This window comes from Empidonax traillii, unplaced genomic scaffold (genome assembly GCF_003031625.1).
Source record: "Empidonax traillii isolate 1590-97213 ecotype Southwest subspecies unplaced genomic scaffold, ASM303162v1 scaffold8:size5222938, whole genome shotgun sequence".
Lineage (NCBI taxonomy): Eukaryota > Metazoa > Chordata > Aves > Passeriformes > Tyrannidae > Empidonax > Empidonax traillii.
Window position 1 is genome coordinate 423,082 of NW_020955201.1, and position 15,505 is coordinate 438,586.

Genomic DNA, 15,505 nt, shown 5'->3' on the forward strand with positions numbered 1-15,505 from the left:
ATTTCTTTTTATTGTATGGTTTTCATATGTAGCCAGTTTGGCAATTTTTTAAAAATTCACTTAATTTGCATTTAAATTGATAACACCTGGCTTTAATTAGGCACCTGGGTATTCCTTTTCCATCACATCTTAGAATGCCTAGAAGTGATGCAAAGATATGTTTCTCCTTTGAATGATACAGTCAGCAGTGCCTGTAACAAAAGCAGGGGCAGTTAACTGAAGAGATAAAAATGGATTTTATAGAACACACAATATAGAATTAGACAAAGTGACAGAATCACAGAATATGCCAAGTTGGAAGGGACCCACAAAGATCATCGAGTTCAACTCTTAGCCCTGCACAGGACTATCCCCTAGTCACACCATGTCACCAAGAGCATTGTCTGAACACTTCTTGAACTCTGTCAGACTTGGTACTGTTACCATTTTCCTGGGAAGCCTGTTCTAGTACCCAAGCACCCTCTGGAAGAAAAACCTCTTTCTAATATCCAACCTTTACCTTCCCTGACACAACTTCAGACCATTCCCTTTGGTCCTGTCACTGGTCACCACAGAGAAGAGATCAGTGCCTGGCCCTCCTCTTCCCCTCACTAGAAAGTTGCAAAATGCAGTGAGGTCTCCCCCCTCGCTCTGCTCCTCACACAGCTTCCCCTCAAGGCCCTTCAACATCTTTGTTGACCTCCTTTGGACGCTTTTAACAGCTTAATATCTTTCTTAAATTGTGGTGCCCAAAACTGCACACAATATTCAAGGTGAGGCCGCACCAGTGCAGAGCAGAGCGGGACAATCCCCTCTCTTGACCAGCTGGTGATGCTTTGCCTGATACCCCCCAGGACACGGCCCTCCTGGCAGCCAGGGCACCGATGACTCAGATTCAACTTGCCGTCGACCAGGACCCCCAGGTCCCTTTTCATGGCACTGTTTTCCAGCATCTCATTCGCCAGTCTGTACGTACATCCAGGGCTGCCCCATGCCAGGTGCAGAATCTGGCCCTTTCACTTGTTGAACTTCGTATGGTTGGTGATTGCCCAGTCCCTTGATTTGCTGAGGTCTCTCTGCAGAGCCTCCCTTTGTCTGAGAGTCAGCAGCTCCCCCGAGTTTTGTGTCATCTGCAAACTTGCTTATTATCCCTACCAGTCCTGTGCCCAAGTCATTTATGAAGATGTTGAAGAGCACAGGGCTTAGGATGGAGCCCTGTGGAACCCCACTAGTCACCAGTCTGATGTCACCCCCTTCACTATTACCCTTTATACTCAACCTGTGAGCCAATTGCTCACCCACCACGTGATGTGTTTCTCCAGCTGTGTGCTGGACATTTTGTCCAGAAGGATCCTGTGAGAGACAGTACCAAAAGCTTTACTGAAATCCAGAAAGATGACATAAACTGGCTTCCTCCTTGTCATGAAAGGAAATCAGGTTTGATGATCAGAACTTTCTTCTCATGAAGCTGTATTGGCTCTGACCGATGACTGCACTGTATTTATCAGTACCTTCCAGAATGATCTTCTCCATAACTTTACCAGGTACTGAACTGAAACTAACTGGCTGGTTCACTTCTACAGTATATCCCCATTAAAATCTGTGGAAATTGAATTTCCAAATAGGATCTTTCTTGAGTAGTAACTACCTGCTAGTGTCTGCCAGTGCAGTAGTGGCAATTTTTGTTCATGCAAATGCTTGTGAAGAGATGACTGTTGATTTAATTGATGAGGGTACACAAGCAAGCAAAAACCCAGGTAAACTGATGATTGCATCTGAATGAATGGAAAGAATCAGAAAGTCTTCAGCTGAAAAGCAGAACATTAGACTGTACCATAAGGCATTGACTTACATTATGAGTGAAGATGGTATCGGTACAGTTTTCCTGAGAAAAGTGGATATAGAATTGCAACTTGGACAAGCCTAGAACTCAGAGTGCTGAGAAAGAGGTGGTGCTAACACAAAGTCATTTGGGTCATCTGAAAGGGAGAACACTTTTATAGTTGTACCTGGTTTGAGAGAAATCAGATCTGAGTGAGAACACCTTGACTGATAAAGAACATATTTCTGCATCTTTTTGAAAATTAGTTAATCCTGTCTAGAACTGGAATTTTTAGGGTCAATAGCCATTCCTAAAATTTCACCCTTGTATCACTATAAAACCATTTCTGAGGCAGAACCAGGAAACTCTGTAAGTTGTCATGAGAATAAAAGAGAGCTTTGCCAGAGAAACAGACTTACAGCAGGAGAAGCACATTTGGTGTGTGACACACGACAGATCTGCTGTCATCCCCCATCTTATCTTAGCAGAAACATAGTAATTGCTGAAGAAGAAATCCTTCAAATTCATCCCTCAAAGCAGTAATTCTTGCTGTCAGTGATGATGATAAGAAGGTGAATTGTGTGCCATTGCTGATTTTTTTCTTCCTTCTTTTCTTGTTATTAATGCAGTGTTAATGTTACAATGTTAACCTATTTGTAAGACCTAACACGGTACCAGAAAGTCTTTAGCAGTTTATAATGGATGGGTAGTGCAAAAGTGTTAAAAACAGAAAAAGACCTCATATGAATCTTATCATATCTAACACCTCCCTAGCTCAAGAGTGCGTTACTGGAATTTGTCTTGAAAAGGTGTGTTTTTCTAGACTACTTTATGGACAGCTGGAAACTCTGAAAGAATGTTTCAGCTGTTGGAAAATGAAGCAGATTTACTGTGGTTGTAAAGTCAATCTATACTGACAATGTTATCTGTGTCTTTAGTTGTTTATGAATGTGGCAGTTTCTTCTTGATTCTTTAAAATTGAACCTAGTAACAAGCAGTAAGTTAATGTCATCTTTTCTTCCTCCTATGTAGGCAACAAAATTCAGTATTTTAAATTTTCTGTAAAGTCTAAGTCATTTCTGTTGTTGAAATCTGTTCATATAGTTTTATTATTTTAAACTATGTTTCTAGTTAGTGAGGTGAAGGCTTTGACCCAGAATAAAGTTCACTGTGCTTTATTTGGTCAGTGTGGGTTTTGTAAAAGGCTGAATATCTGCACTTTTGTGCAGATATTGAACTTGTCCATACTGAAGTGTTTCACAGGTGTGTAGAACCAGAGAAAGAATCATAATTACTGAAATAATCAAAACCAACTTGTGCTTGTAAAACCATGTTATTGATAGTAAAATACACAGAGTAGAGTCTGAATTGATTAATGATAACTGCAATTAAATTCAGTACACATGGTTCTTAATGTAACATCACACGATTTTGTACAGCTTGCACAGATTTCTTAAACTAGAGGCAAGGTTTATTATGTTTTGAGACAATAGTTTTTGAAATACACAGGGCCTCAAGGGCAAGAGTCTCTGGCCCATTAAGTCTACTTTGTGTTACTGCAATGGAATGAAACAGTCCTAAAACCAACCCAACTCGAACTGCACAGAGGAGAATGCCATGTAGGACAAGGGCAGAAGTGCACAGTGTTGTACTCTGGGGCAGGGCTGGTGCCTGAGAGCCATACTGAGTGGTAGCAAAGGCATCTTTTTTTCTTTTTAATGCTCCATGTACTTGCTTGCTAAGTAGGTGATCTGAAGGTCCTGACCCTGCTAAATTTTACCTTCAGCAGTCTGCATGTGTTGGATGCTGGGCAGCAGAATTAGGACAGACAGATCTTTTGGGTCTTCTGTTGAGGCTTTCAGAAAGGAAATGCTGTAATGCCAGTTGTTACGGGTCACCTGTGATTTAAATGAGATATGAGCCAGAGTGTTGCAAGCCTTAAGAACTCAGTGATTTTTGATGTGGTATCATTCATCTGCATTTTCGGTGACTGTGAGTAAAACAGCCAAGAAACAGGGTAAAAGTGGCATATTTAGCTTTTTAGTATGGATAGTGTTTATGTACCTAGGAAATAATTGATTTCTCTAATCCAAGCTATTGGCTAGCCCCATGTAAAGCTTGTTTATGCTTTTCCCAACTGTTTTGTGTAGATCCAGTTGTGCAGCTGTTCTGTACTATTACAAAACTAGCATCATGTCTGAAGTGAAGCCTGTTCTGCGACAGCTGATAATCTGGTAATTCCTTCATGCTGTGAAAAAAAACTTTGGGGCAGGTGACTCCTAAGTGAAAAAAAAAAATGTGTAGGAGCTGTAATAATTCAAGTTGATCTGAGACAGGAAAATAAACTTCTATTTACTATGTTTCAGATTATTTTCTTTTTCTTGGAGATACTCCAGCTGGAGAAGCATGAGAGCAATGACCTTTAATTTTAACATCATTGTTATGATACATAAGAAAAATGAGGATAGAGATCTTATCCAGGAAGGATATTTGTTTTATTTCTGTCCTTCATTTGTTTATATGTATATTGTTTTAACATCCAGCCTTAGAAATATAAAGTTTTCTAAATCATCCTGAATGAATTACATACTTCAGGTTTTGCTTTATTTTTTACTTCATATGGGGTGATCTTGGCAGATTTTAACATCTTTATCAGTGAGTCAATATTTTTTGGGGCCTTATCCTGCAGTCACAAGTAGTGCTTCAGGTTGGCACGCATGAGAATGCACCAAGAGATTAATGTGACTTCAGGTGTCCACAGAAGGCAGCATCTGTCATTTGCTGTGCTGTTATAATGATAAACTACAACCAAAACACCCTGATTGAAAAGAACAACAAAAACAATCTGATTCATAGGAAATAAATTTAAAGTACATGTTGTAACTCAAACCCATGGATGATTCTTGCATATACATTTTGGCAGTTTTTCCACAAGCATTGTCTGCTGCAGTATGACAGTGCCTAGCATTATGAGTAAATTGTTGTGTTAGAAATTGAACACAATGACATCGCAAATATCCAAGAAAAAAATACAAAGGGAAGTATGTGTGTTCTAGGTTGCAGTTACATTTTGTTCATGATGACTGTGGTGTTTCAAATTTAGGGGAATTAGCTTCATAGTGCAATATTGCATCCAGGTGTAATTGTTCTTGTGTATATAAGTTCATGTCATGCTAAAAGATGTTGTTTTAAAATGCAAATTCTGAACAGTTGCAGGAACTTCCTAGGAAGTGCCAGAATTTGTTACCAAGGCCTCTAATTCTGCTCTCCTGTGCCTTTGTGTTTTGATCTCTAATTGCATTGTTTCACACTATTTTTTCCTGCCTCATTTAGTGAACAGGATAGGTGGTGCTCAGGAATTGAGCAGCTATTTGATATTTTAGACCTTATCATTCATTTAGCAGCCCTGGCTTTATTTACTGCACACCATTTAAAATTCTTTAGAATTTTTTTAGAATTCTTAGAATTATTTATTCCCTTACGGTTTTTTCTAGGGTGCCTGGCTGAATTATTTTTGTCCATTCAATTGTATTTTCATACATGTTTTCTGATCAATACCTATAACTTTACTTTCTTTGCAGGTGAAATAATTGTGTGTGCACACTTACACGGAATGCACGTACATGTCTACTTTTGCAGTTATTCCCTTTGAAAGCTTAAAGAATGGAAACTGAGTAGAAACTTTAAAACATCCTTTTTTTGAGGTTACTGTAAATAAACATAAAAGAATGCAGTTAAATGAGTAAATACATCCATCCACATAACTTGAACCATTCTCATATGCAGTCTTGTCTTTCATGATGCTCTTCAACATCGCATTTATCTTGAATGTATATTCTCTGTGTCAGACAAGTAGCCCCTTTGTTTGAATGTAGTTGATATCCCCTGCTTGGCATGATTGCAAACCTAACTAATTAGGTTTCAGGGTATAAGTTCATGCGAGAAATGAAAAAAAGGAGGGTAGTTGAAAATTGCAACAGATTGCTTGGAGAGATTTTGGAGTGTCCGTCTGTACAGATATTCAAATCCTAACTGGATGTAATTTTGAGTAACCTGTTGCAATAGGCCCTGAAATGAACAGATTAGACCGGAGGATCTCCAGAGGTCCCTTCCAGCCCCAGCTATTCTGTGATTCATGCAATAAAAGATAATCTACTTGTGGATGTATATATTTTGCTTGTTTCTGATGGGCAAAACTTAATGGATCTCATGGCTTTCTTCTGTGCTAGAATAACACTAAAATGTTTCTTTGCAATTTCCATTTGGCAATGGCGTATCTGGCCAGTCACATAAAAAGTAGTTAGTTGTTAACTGTTCTCAGCAAAAGTTTTAGAAACGTTAAACAACAGTGTTTCTGTTGTTGTGCTAGTACTTTGTAGAAGATTGTAATAAGTTTTAATTATTCATAGTGGACAAAACTGTTATGTCCTTCATCTTTTTTGTGTTAAAGAACATAGTATAGAAAGCTTGGCAGTGACGGTCATCTGTTTAGCTCGTAGTCCTGTTGTTAACAACTTTTGCAAATGATCAGTGTTAGAAAGAACTTAGGATATCTTTGTCACTGGCTTTTGCAAAAAAGTAGTGTTACCAGTCATCATAGCTGACTGTGAGGCTTTTCTATAGTATATATTACTTGAAATATTTTAATGTTGTTGCTACAAAAAGGCCTAGACTTTTCCGGTTGCTAATGATAATATTTCAAATAAGAGTGGAAGATGGTACATGTAAAATCTGTATCATCTTTTATTGTTGTCCCAACAAGTCTTCTGTCTCTCTGCTACTAGTGGGATGATTAAAGTACTTTTCTTAAAAAGGCCACTTCCAACTGAAATGTTTTATTCCTAATACACTGTAACTTTTTTTCTGTTGCAGAAAGAGTTGAGCCTTCCAAGAAGAGGAAGTTTGTAAGTATATGAGGTTTTTCTGTATTGCGCTAACAGTATAGTACATGGTTTTTACGATTTTAGAGTAGGCTAGTCTTTTTTTCAGGGCAATTAAAATGGAGGTTAAGTGTGGTGGTTGATCTGCTTAGAATATCTAGAAAGAAATGAAGATTGTAAATGAAAACCTGTGGATTGTGCAGTCACCTTTTTCATGCACATCTTTTAGAGGAGCTGTGTGAGGGATTTCCAAAGTTCCAAAAAGTTCTTATGTTCAAGTTTTTGTTTTATATTGAAGATTTTTCTTGTTAAAAATCAAGGAAGACATCTGATTTCTTAATGAATGATATCAAACACATATATCACATAAGCAGAACTGTTTCCTTATGAAATTCTGTGAATACTTCTCCTGTGAATGAAAAGGTAGGAACAAAGAATAGATGAGTTCTACTTAATGTATAGGATCGCTAAGCTACTGTTTTGATTATCGACTGTATATCCTTGTATAAATTGTTACTTAGTTATAATAATATGTATTCAGATACTGAGTTTATTTGTGCTTTGCTCGGATTTCTATACCTTGGATTTGATTTTTCAGTGGTTTTGAGCTGTTTGGTTTGAAAGCTTATATTTTTTGTCTGTATCTCTAATTTCTTGTTCTCTATTAGTAATTTATTGAGAAAGTATTGGGCTATGAACATAACAAAACGTCTTAAGAAATAACCTCTGTTCACTTACTGCTTTCTTTCAGAAGTGCTTTAGCACTATAAGACAGTCTCTATTTGTGAATAAGCTTGTGTTAGTGTGTCAACACATTGTGAACAAAACACTAAGCTCTTGCACAAGGGGCCAGTTACTCGGTTGCAACTTGATATTGCTGTGTAGCTTTTGGTGAGTAAGGTTAGGTATGTGAATAACTGAAACTAATTGCTGGGAAATGCTGTTATTCTGACTTAAATGATACTAGAAGTCTGTACTTCATAGGGTATTTGCTGTTAGGAAAAGACTTGTGTTTTAGGTTCTGACACATGAGAAGTCTTAGACAATAAACCTATTAATTATGAAAATTCAAGGAAATGTAAAACTAATTTCACATCAAATATTTGAGTATTGGAATGACAGAGAGAAAAAACATTTAAGGAAAACGGTTTTTGGTGCCTTCTTTTGGTGTACTTGGTCCTTTATATTAACCTGAAACTGTTAAGTGGGCAAAAGACTGCCTCTTTTAAAGTTAATGACTAACCTCCTGTTGACTTCAGCCAGAGCAGAAAGTGGCTCTTAAAACTTGACCTTGCTTACTCTTGCTAGGATGTTTGATATTGAATGTTATTAGATATTTTTCTTAGAGTTTGAAAAATGACTGCAATGCAATCACCTCAGTTGCATTCTCATACGTATTTTTATGGCTGATCACTGAGATGTAAGTGCACCTTCTGTGATGTTCCTGAGACTTTATTAAAGCATAGTAAAGAAACTGTCTCTTTTCAGCATAATCATATCTAGTTATTAAAATGCTTAGGTTTCTGCAGGTGGTATTTTAAAATATCTTTGATACTGCTGTCTTGGTTAGCAATGGCTGTGGCATTAGGGGTGGTGTGCGTGGGTCGTGTTGGCTGCTATATTTGCACGTTTTATGCATGTTGATGTGAAGACTGAATTTCAAAATGTGAGAAGTCCTATGTTTTCATTGTGATGAAACATCTAGAGGTCCTGAATGGCTCCAGGGAGGCACAACATACTGTATTCTGGAGCTTCAGAGCCAGTGGCATGCCAAAGGTGCAGCTTTCAGCAGGACAAGGAGAGCTGGTTCAGCGGTGAGCAACCTTAGCATAGTTGGCGTAAACAGAGATAAAGGGTGGTGGTTGAGAAATAAGTGAGGTTTCCCATGCTCAAAGCACCCCCTACCTGTGCTGGCACAAGTGGTCCAGTGGACACAGGCAGAACTGATCCTAGTTGCACATGACTTCATGCACATTCTTCAGCATGTTGAACTGCCCAGCTGCACAAATGCCCTTCTGGCAGCAGGGTGTGGTGGCATGGAGGCAGAATAAATAGCTGGGAGCTTTCTCTCAGGCTGTCTCCAGCAGCAAAATGGACTTCATATAAGCTTCACGTGGTTGTAAATCTGCACGGCTGCTAGTATCCCATTTTCAAGTCCCTTAAAAATTATATTGAAGTATATTTTTGCACACTGCCACTATGGGAATGGATTATTTATATCTTGTTGGATATTTTTAATGATTTGTTTATTTTCACCAAACACTTCCAGATAACAAGGAAGATTTATGTTTAATGTTAAACCAGACTCAGAAATACAGATTTAATTTATCATAATAAGTGTTGCTGTTGTCTGTCTGTGAAGCATGCAGATTCTCTGATGAACCAGGGAATGCCTAATAGCATCTAAAAATCATTACGCTTTAGACATTCAGAGTGTATCTAGCTGAAGTAGGTAGTCAGAGAGGATCTCTCAGTGCATGGTGTGTGTTAAAGCAAGTGAGTTTCCATCCCTGAATTTAAGGTATGAGTGTCCTTATCCTGATTTGTTTCCTTACCATACCCACAGAGTTCAGCAAAATGAAAGCTGGAGAGAGACAGGGCATGAACTCAAAGGCTGTGGCACAAAAATTAAACTTAGCTTTGAGTGGGTACATTCTGGTTTAAAATGCCCTTCTCCTAAAAGAAATTAAATGGGATTCTCTGAGGTGGAGACGAGCTGTTAGAAACAGTAACACATAAAAGAAATGAGTAACTAGAGGCAGTTTCTCCTTTATTTAGAGCTTCCATGTTAAATTACCTGCCCTAGAAGAAAAATACCTGACTTTTCCAGATGAAATCTGCTCTCTTTCTGTCTTCTTTTGTTTATTTTTTTTTCAATTTCAGTTTAATTTGGAGAGGGAGTGCTTTTATGTATTTATTTTTGCTGCATCTGTCCTTCTCCTGACATTTCTGAAACTAATTTCAGTAATTATAAAATATGAACTCAAGTTCAGTACAAGCACTTATGTAATCTGCTTGCACCTGTGGTAATGTCGAAGTTGTTCACGGAATTTTCATAAAACCACTTTATACATTACAGTGAAACAGCTGATATTCTTGGATAACAGCAACATAAGATTGTGACCAGCCAAGAATTTAAGAGAAACACTAGTTAGAGCCACTTCTTGCTTAGGCGCTTGATTAAATAAGTTTCAAGAAAGTTACAGACAGTTTTATAAGGAAGTTTTTTGTCAGTGAAAAATACAGACTATCAGTTACCATTAGGGAAAAATGAGAATGATCCATTGAGTGGAATGGAATTATGAGATCATGCCCACAGTGCTTAAGAAAAACAAAGAAAAGAAAAGCTCTAAGGCCCGTGTCATGTAGGTGGACAAAACTGGTATTTGATTGACAGTTTTTGTGTGCACATAGATTTCTATGTAATAAAAAATTGGATATGTTTATAGGTGACCTGTTATCTTAAATTTGGAGAGCGGCGTAGATTAAATATTGTTGCCAGGTAATGAAGGTCTCAGTTCTAATATGGATGGATTGTGCTCTAATATACTCTCCATAGCCCATGTTTGGTTCTTAAAATGCATATTTAGTGTTGTTACCAGTATTATTTCTGTCCTTACCTTTCAGGGTTTTCTACTGCTATCACTGAGTGGAATTTTTTTCCCCTGCATCCTTTGGGTTCCTTGTGATTGACAACGAAAAATTTGGTTATGTCTTTTATATGATTTAGGAGCCAACAGTTACTGTGACATGATCCTTTTCCCTCACAATCTTGCTTACTTCAGCCTCCATACATTTTTTTGGAAGTCTGCTGCCCATTGTCTATGTTTCCTTCTTTTAAAGTTGTGTTGGGCTAACAGAAAGAGTAGTGGCATATGCAGTGTGCTGGGTAGCCTTGTTGCCACCTTCCTGTTGTCAGTGTAGGGACTTCTGCAGGTAAGTCATTTGTGCTATGGAGAGCACAGGCCTGATATAGATGTGAACAACACATCCCTTGGTATTTTATTGCTTTTAGTTGCGTCCTTGGCTTGTTGTAGTAAGTTGAGGATGGCCAAGAAATAAAAACTAGGCACCTTTATGATGATGGCCAACATTCAGCTTTTATTGCTTCGTCCAGTATAATACAACTTGTTCTCACTCATCTGCACTCACACTCTGTACAGAATCTTACATACCATACTATTCTTAACTCTGTATCTATAATTTATTACTAGCCTTCCCTTATAATTGGATGTTCACTTCTTATTTACATTCCTCTCTCACTGATCAGTTCTGGCACTTTCCCAAGTCCTTCATGATCCCTGTGAATTTTCTCAGGGAAATGGCCTCAAAATGTCTAAGTCAAAATCCTTCACCTCTGTATCCTTCATCAGGGGCTCCACGGGCTCCCCACTCACCCCAGCATTGGCTATCAGTATAGGTCCTTCTGTTTAATCTTGTTTTACTGGGTCTTTTTGGTGCTTTTTGGATTTGCATCCCTGCTTCATTTACACCAATATTATTACTTGTATCTGCAGTTGTCTCTTAACTCAGATTTTACTAGTATATGTGTGGATTTTATAGTTAATGCCCTCTCTTTATGATTGATCACATCATGTGTTAGAGAAAGGAATCATCCCTTTTTTAGTGAAAAATTACATATACTACTTGAAGATATTTTAAAGCTATATAATACCCTCTAACTAGTAAACACATGCTCATCTGTTTGTGTGTATGCATGCACACAGCCTTTATCTCTACATGCAAAAAAAGTCAGGTGGTGATGGTGATGACGTTTTTTGTATTTGTATTTGAAAACTATGTATATGAAAACTATTCAAATACATAACAAAATTTTTAAAATAACAATCTCCCTGGAGGATTGATGCCTGGAAAATCAGGTGATCATGCTTTAAAGCTTAATTGTATAACATGGTATTTATCTGCTGTTGTTCTGTGAGTGCTGTGGTATCTAAGTAATGTAAAGTGACCAGATAGCACAGTTCTCCACACCACGCTGGGTTGCGCTCCAACACTGCCCTGTTGGAAATTTGTTTCAGCTACTTTGACAAGGGTAGAATAGGGTCAAGAATGAAAAATAATCCTAAGTAGTTCTTTATCAAAACTGTGATCAGACATAAGCCACAGGGAAAAAGCAAAATTAAATCAGCCTGTAGGGTCAAGGCATAGTTTTGTAGGCACGAAGCAGAATTTCAGGATGAGGGTGTCATATGGTGCTTGGTAGGAGCAAAGAGAAGCAAGTATCTGGGTAACTACATACTTTGCCTAAATTGAAAAATATGTGTGCAGTAGAATAGTTTAAAGTATTTTTATGCATGCAAATAATTATTTTATAGCACATGAGGTTAAACCTGGTTTGAGGGACATATCTCATGGCTAATGGATTGCTGAGGTGCTAAAATAACTAAAATGCAAGGGCCGAGGTGCTAAAATAACTAAATCTCTACAAGGAAGTAGCAGTAAAAATCTCATCAGTTCACTACTAAAACTAGAATAGTCAATCAAATAAAATGAGGCAAGAAAAGAGTAGTGGGATGGAGGTCTGACAAACTGGCTATCGTGCTGTTCCCTACGTGTGTCCCATGTGACCGTCTGCTCCTCTGAGAAGCTTTTTCTGCTTGCAACCTTTTTCACTGAACTGCTCGCTCTGGTCTTTGGGTTCTGTCCTTGTATCCTGCATTACCTGTTGAACCAGCCGTTTGTGGTGTTTGCAGTGTTCCTGTGTGCAAAGAAGCAGCAAAGCATATAGCAAGAGCATATGGAAAGTGCTAGGGGAATTTAATGGCTGGAAATGTGAGCTGATGAGGCAAGGGAGTAGTGATTTTTGAGCATCAGGGTGGGGTCTAGGCATAACTTAGTTTATGAATACGGTAACTATGTTGTTCAATTCTGACTGTCAGTGGCAAATGTGATAGATGCATATTAACATTCTTAAATTAGCATTGGCTGTGTCCTCTTGTTTGTTTTGTGAACAGACATTGCACTGCCAGCGAGTGGAATTCTTTCTCTTTGATTTTGTTCTGCAAAATTGTATCACATATACAAAAACCCCAAATGACCATATAACCACGTGCTTTATTCTGCTGCCTGCATTTATGCATATTCTGCATTTATGCATTGAGAAAGCTGGCAGAAGAACATTGTAGCTAATCACCGTTAATCGACACATCTTGAATTTTTAATAGTAAACCTTCAAAATCTGATGTACTGAAAAAGTGTCTTTTACGCTCTTTTTTTTCTCCAGTGCCATAAATTTTGGGAAATCCAGTTTTAAGTTAAGGAATGTCTGAAATTTGTCAAAAATAATTGTTACAAAGGAGTTGTCCTCACGAGTTGCAAGATACAGGCTGCTGTATGCTGTATTGATGAATTTTTTTTGCATTGATGCTGCAAAGATTTGAATAATCTCTTAATCTACAGAGAGTGCTTTTTAAGGCTGTGCAATTTCTTGCTTGCAGACATGTAGTTTCTGTAGGATTGGGACCATGGTTGGGCTCTGGGCAGATTACATGATGGCTTGTTGAGCCTGTGCTCTGCTTAAAGAACTGTAATGAGAATTTTTTTTTTCGTATTTGGGTTTTTGTTGTTGTTGTTGTTGTTGTTTTTTTTGTTTGTTTATTCGTTTGTTTGGTTTTTTTTTTTGGTGGAGGTTGACTGATGTAGAGACTACAAATAAATGTTTGGTTTTATCTTAAGAAAAGAGGCACTCAGATTTCTGCACAAAATATTTGTTCCTCTAGAAGCAGTAATATCACCTGTATTCTAAATATCTGCTCTCAGGAAAAAAGAGGCAGTTGCTGAACATTAGCGATCTTCCTACCCCGTGTCTGCTGTCATGCATTCTGGCATTACTGATTTTCCCTTTGAAACTTTCAGTATTATTACCATTCCATTATGTAAAGTATAGGCTGACTTTCTACAGATGTCATGAGTGAAGATTATGAAATCCCAATGAGCCGCTTCTGTTTTGTCTCAGAGGAGGAGGGAAGTCTTTTTTCTCCACCCTCTTTGCTATGGAAAACAGACTTGAACATTTTTTATTACTGTCAGTATTCTAAATCAGTACTGCTGCTTATCATGAAGGACACTAGTGTATTTGTTTTTTGCAGTTATGTGTTCACAGACAGAATTTTAAAAGCAGGCAGATGGCAGTGTGGTAGCAGGGTCTCTGTTGCCCATAGCTGAGGGTGGTGTCTGCTTCATAGTGAAGTTGCATTGGTGCTTTTTTTTTTTTTTTGGACCATATCGTGTTATGTTTGTGGTTGTGGCCATTTTTGCATCTACTACCACTTCTGTCTCTGTCTAAAACTTCTGGGTCCTGTTAACGTTTCTCCATCCTAGTATCTGCCTCCCTTCCCCATGGGAGTTATGGGTCATGTTTACTCTCTAACAAAGTTTTGTTGACTAAGTGCATTGCTTGACACACTTCTGTTTTGCTGGAGGTTTTCCATCTCTTTGTATTTTCAGCCTCTGTGTAAAGCCGTGTGCCTTAACTGCAGGTATGGTCTCTGCGGAAGAGAAGTTGAAAGCTTGGGCAGGGATCCTGAGCCAGGTTTAGGCTTGTAGAACTTGCTCATGTGGATGTAGTTCTCATATGGGGATAGGCGCGCCAAGAACCTGTTTGCCAAATGCTTTATGTATGGGAGGATAGTGGTGGCTCCTGAGACTAAACTGAGGGGCAGGCATGTGCAGTTCTTAAGGAGGGGTTGGTGGCTCACTGGGAGACTGGAGCTTGCAGAAACTAAATAGGTCACTTCAGCCAAAAGCCTGGGCAGCAGGAAGGTGGGTGGCTTCTGTGACAGGTTGAAAAGGAAAGGTGGGATGGATGGCAGCAGGATGGCAGAAGATTTGGAGAAGGAAAATGTTGCTTTGGCATGATACCATTCTGTTCCGTAAGAGCTAAACAGGGAATTCTGCCTCTGTGTAGTCTTTAAAGAGTTTTTGCTCACAGAGTTGTTGCAGCAGCCAACCTGGCATTAGCACGCAGTCCTGCTGTCTCTGGGCTCTTCTCTGCCATCTCTGTCCCCTTGCCCTTTCTCCCAAATATTATGTAGGGTTTATGCTTCTCTGTCAGATTTTTTCGTAGCCACCCAGTCAAGCTTAGATCTGTGAGGTTTAATGGGGTGTGTTGTGACGGCTCTCGCAGGCAAGTGTAAAGGTCAAGAGGTGTGCCGAGGAAAAGTGGATCCATATTGTTACTGTGCTTGCCTGAAAAGGGTGCCAGATAACTGCTCTGGGGAGCAAATGAGTTTAAAAGGCTGACACAGGTTTTGGAGTTTCTTTCTTTATATTTCATTGTGTGTTGACTGCCATAGTGCAAAAGGCAGTGTAATTGCATATAATCACATTTCTTCATATCGCAGTGGTTTCACTCCTGAATGTTTAGTGTGGTCATGCCCCTCGGCAGTGAAGGCAAGCATGATATTTGAGACAAAAATGCTATTCCAGGTGTCCGTGACATGGGGCTGAAAACAAACTCTTGATATTCTAGCCTGAATGGAAAAGCTCTCAGGTGCCTTTGTAAAACAGGGAACATAGACACTGGGAATGTTTTCTTCCCCTCTGCTGCATGGTACTGTTTTGCAGTCAGGTGACTAGACTTATACCCACTTCAACACAGCAACAAGATTAAACCAAGCATCTTCTACGTTCATGTGTAGGTATGGCCTTGAGACCCAGCCTCAGCTGCTCTGTGATTCTTCTTAGTATCAAGATGCTATTGAAAATTAATTTCTATAGATCATTGTCATATTTTGTGAGAATGCTTCTCTCCTAGATACTGCTAGGAGACACTTAAAATGTTTTAATTTACATTTAAAAATAT

At 38.6% G+C, this 15,505-nt stretch overlaps 1 protein-coding gene across 5 annotated transcripts in view; it reads left to right on the top strand.

The window, feature by feature from the left end:
* MAST4 (microtubule associated serine/threonine kinase family member 4) overlaps nucleotides 1-15,505 on the top strand; it is a 276,825-nt gene that overhangs the window by 130,476 nt on the left and 130,844 nt on the right. For 4 of the 5 annotated variants that reach the window (XM_027882167.1, XM_027882177.1, XM_027882185.1 and 1 more), the window contains one exon: nucleotides 6,674-6,705. In XM_027882167.1, coding sequence (XP_027737968.1) covers nucleotides 6,674-6,705 — 32 coding nt within the window. Of the gene's footprint in view, nucleotides 1-6,673; nucleotides 6,710-15,505 lie in introns of those variants that run through there. The other variant, XM_027882235.1, reaches the window with a different exon arrangement.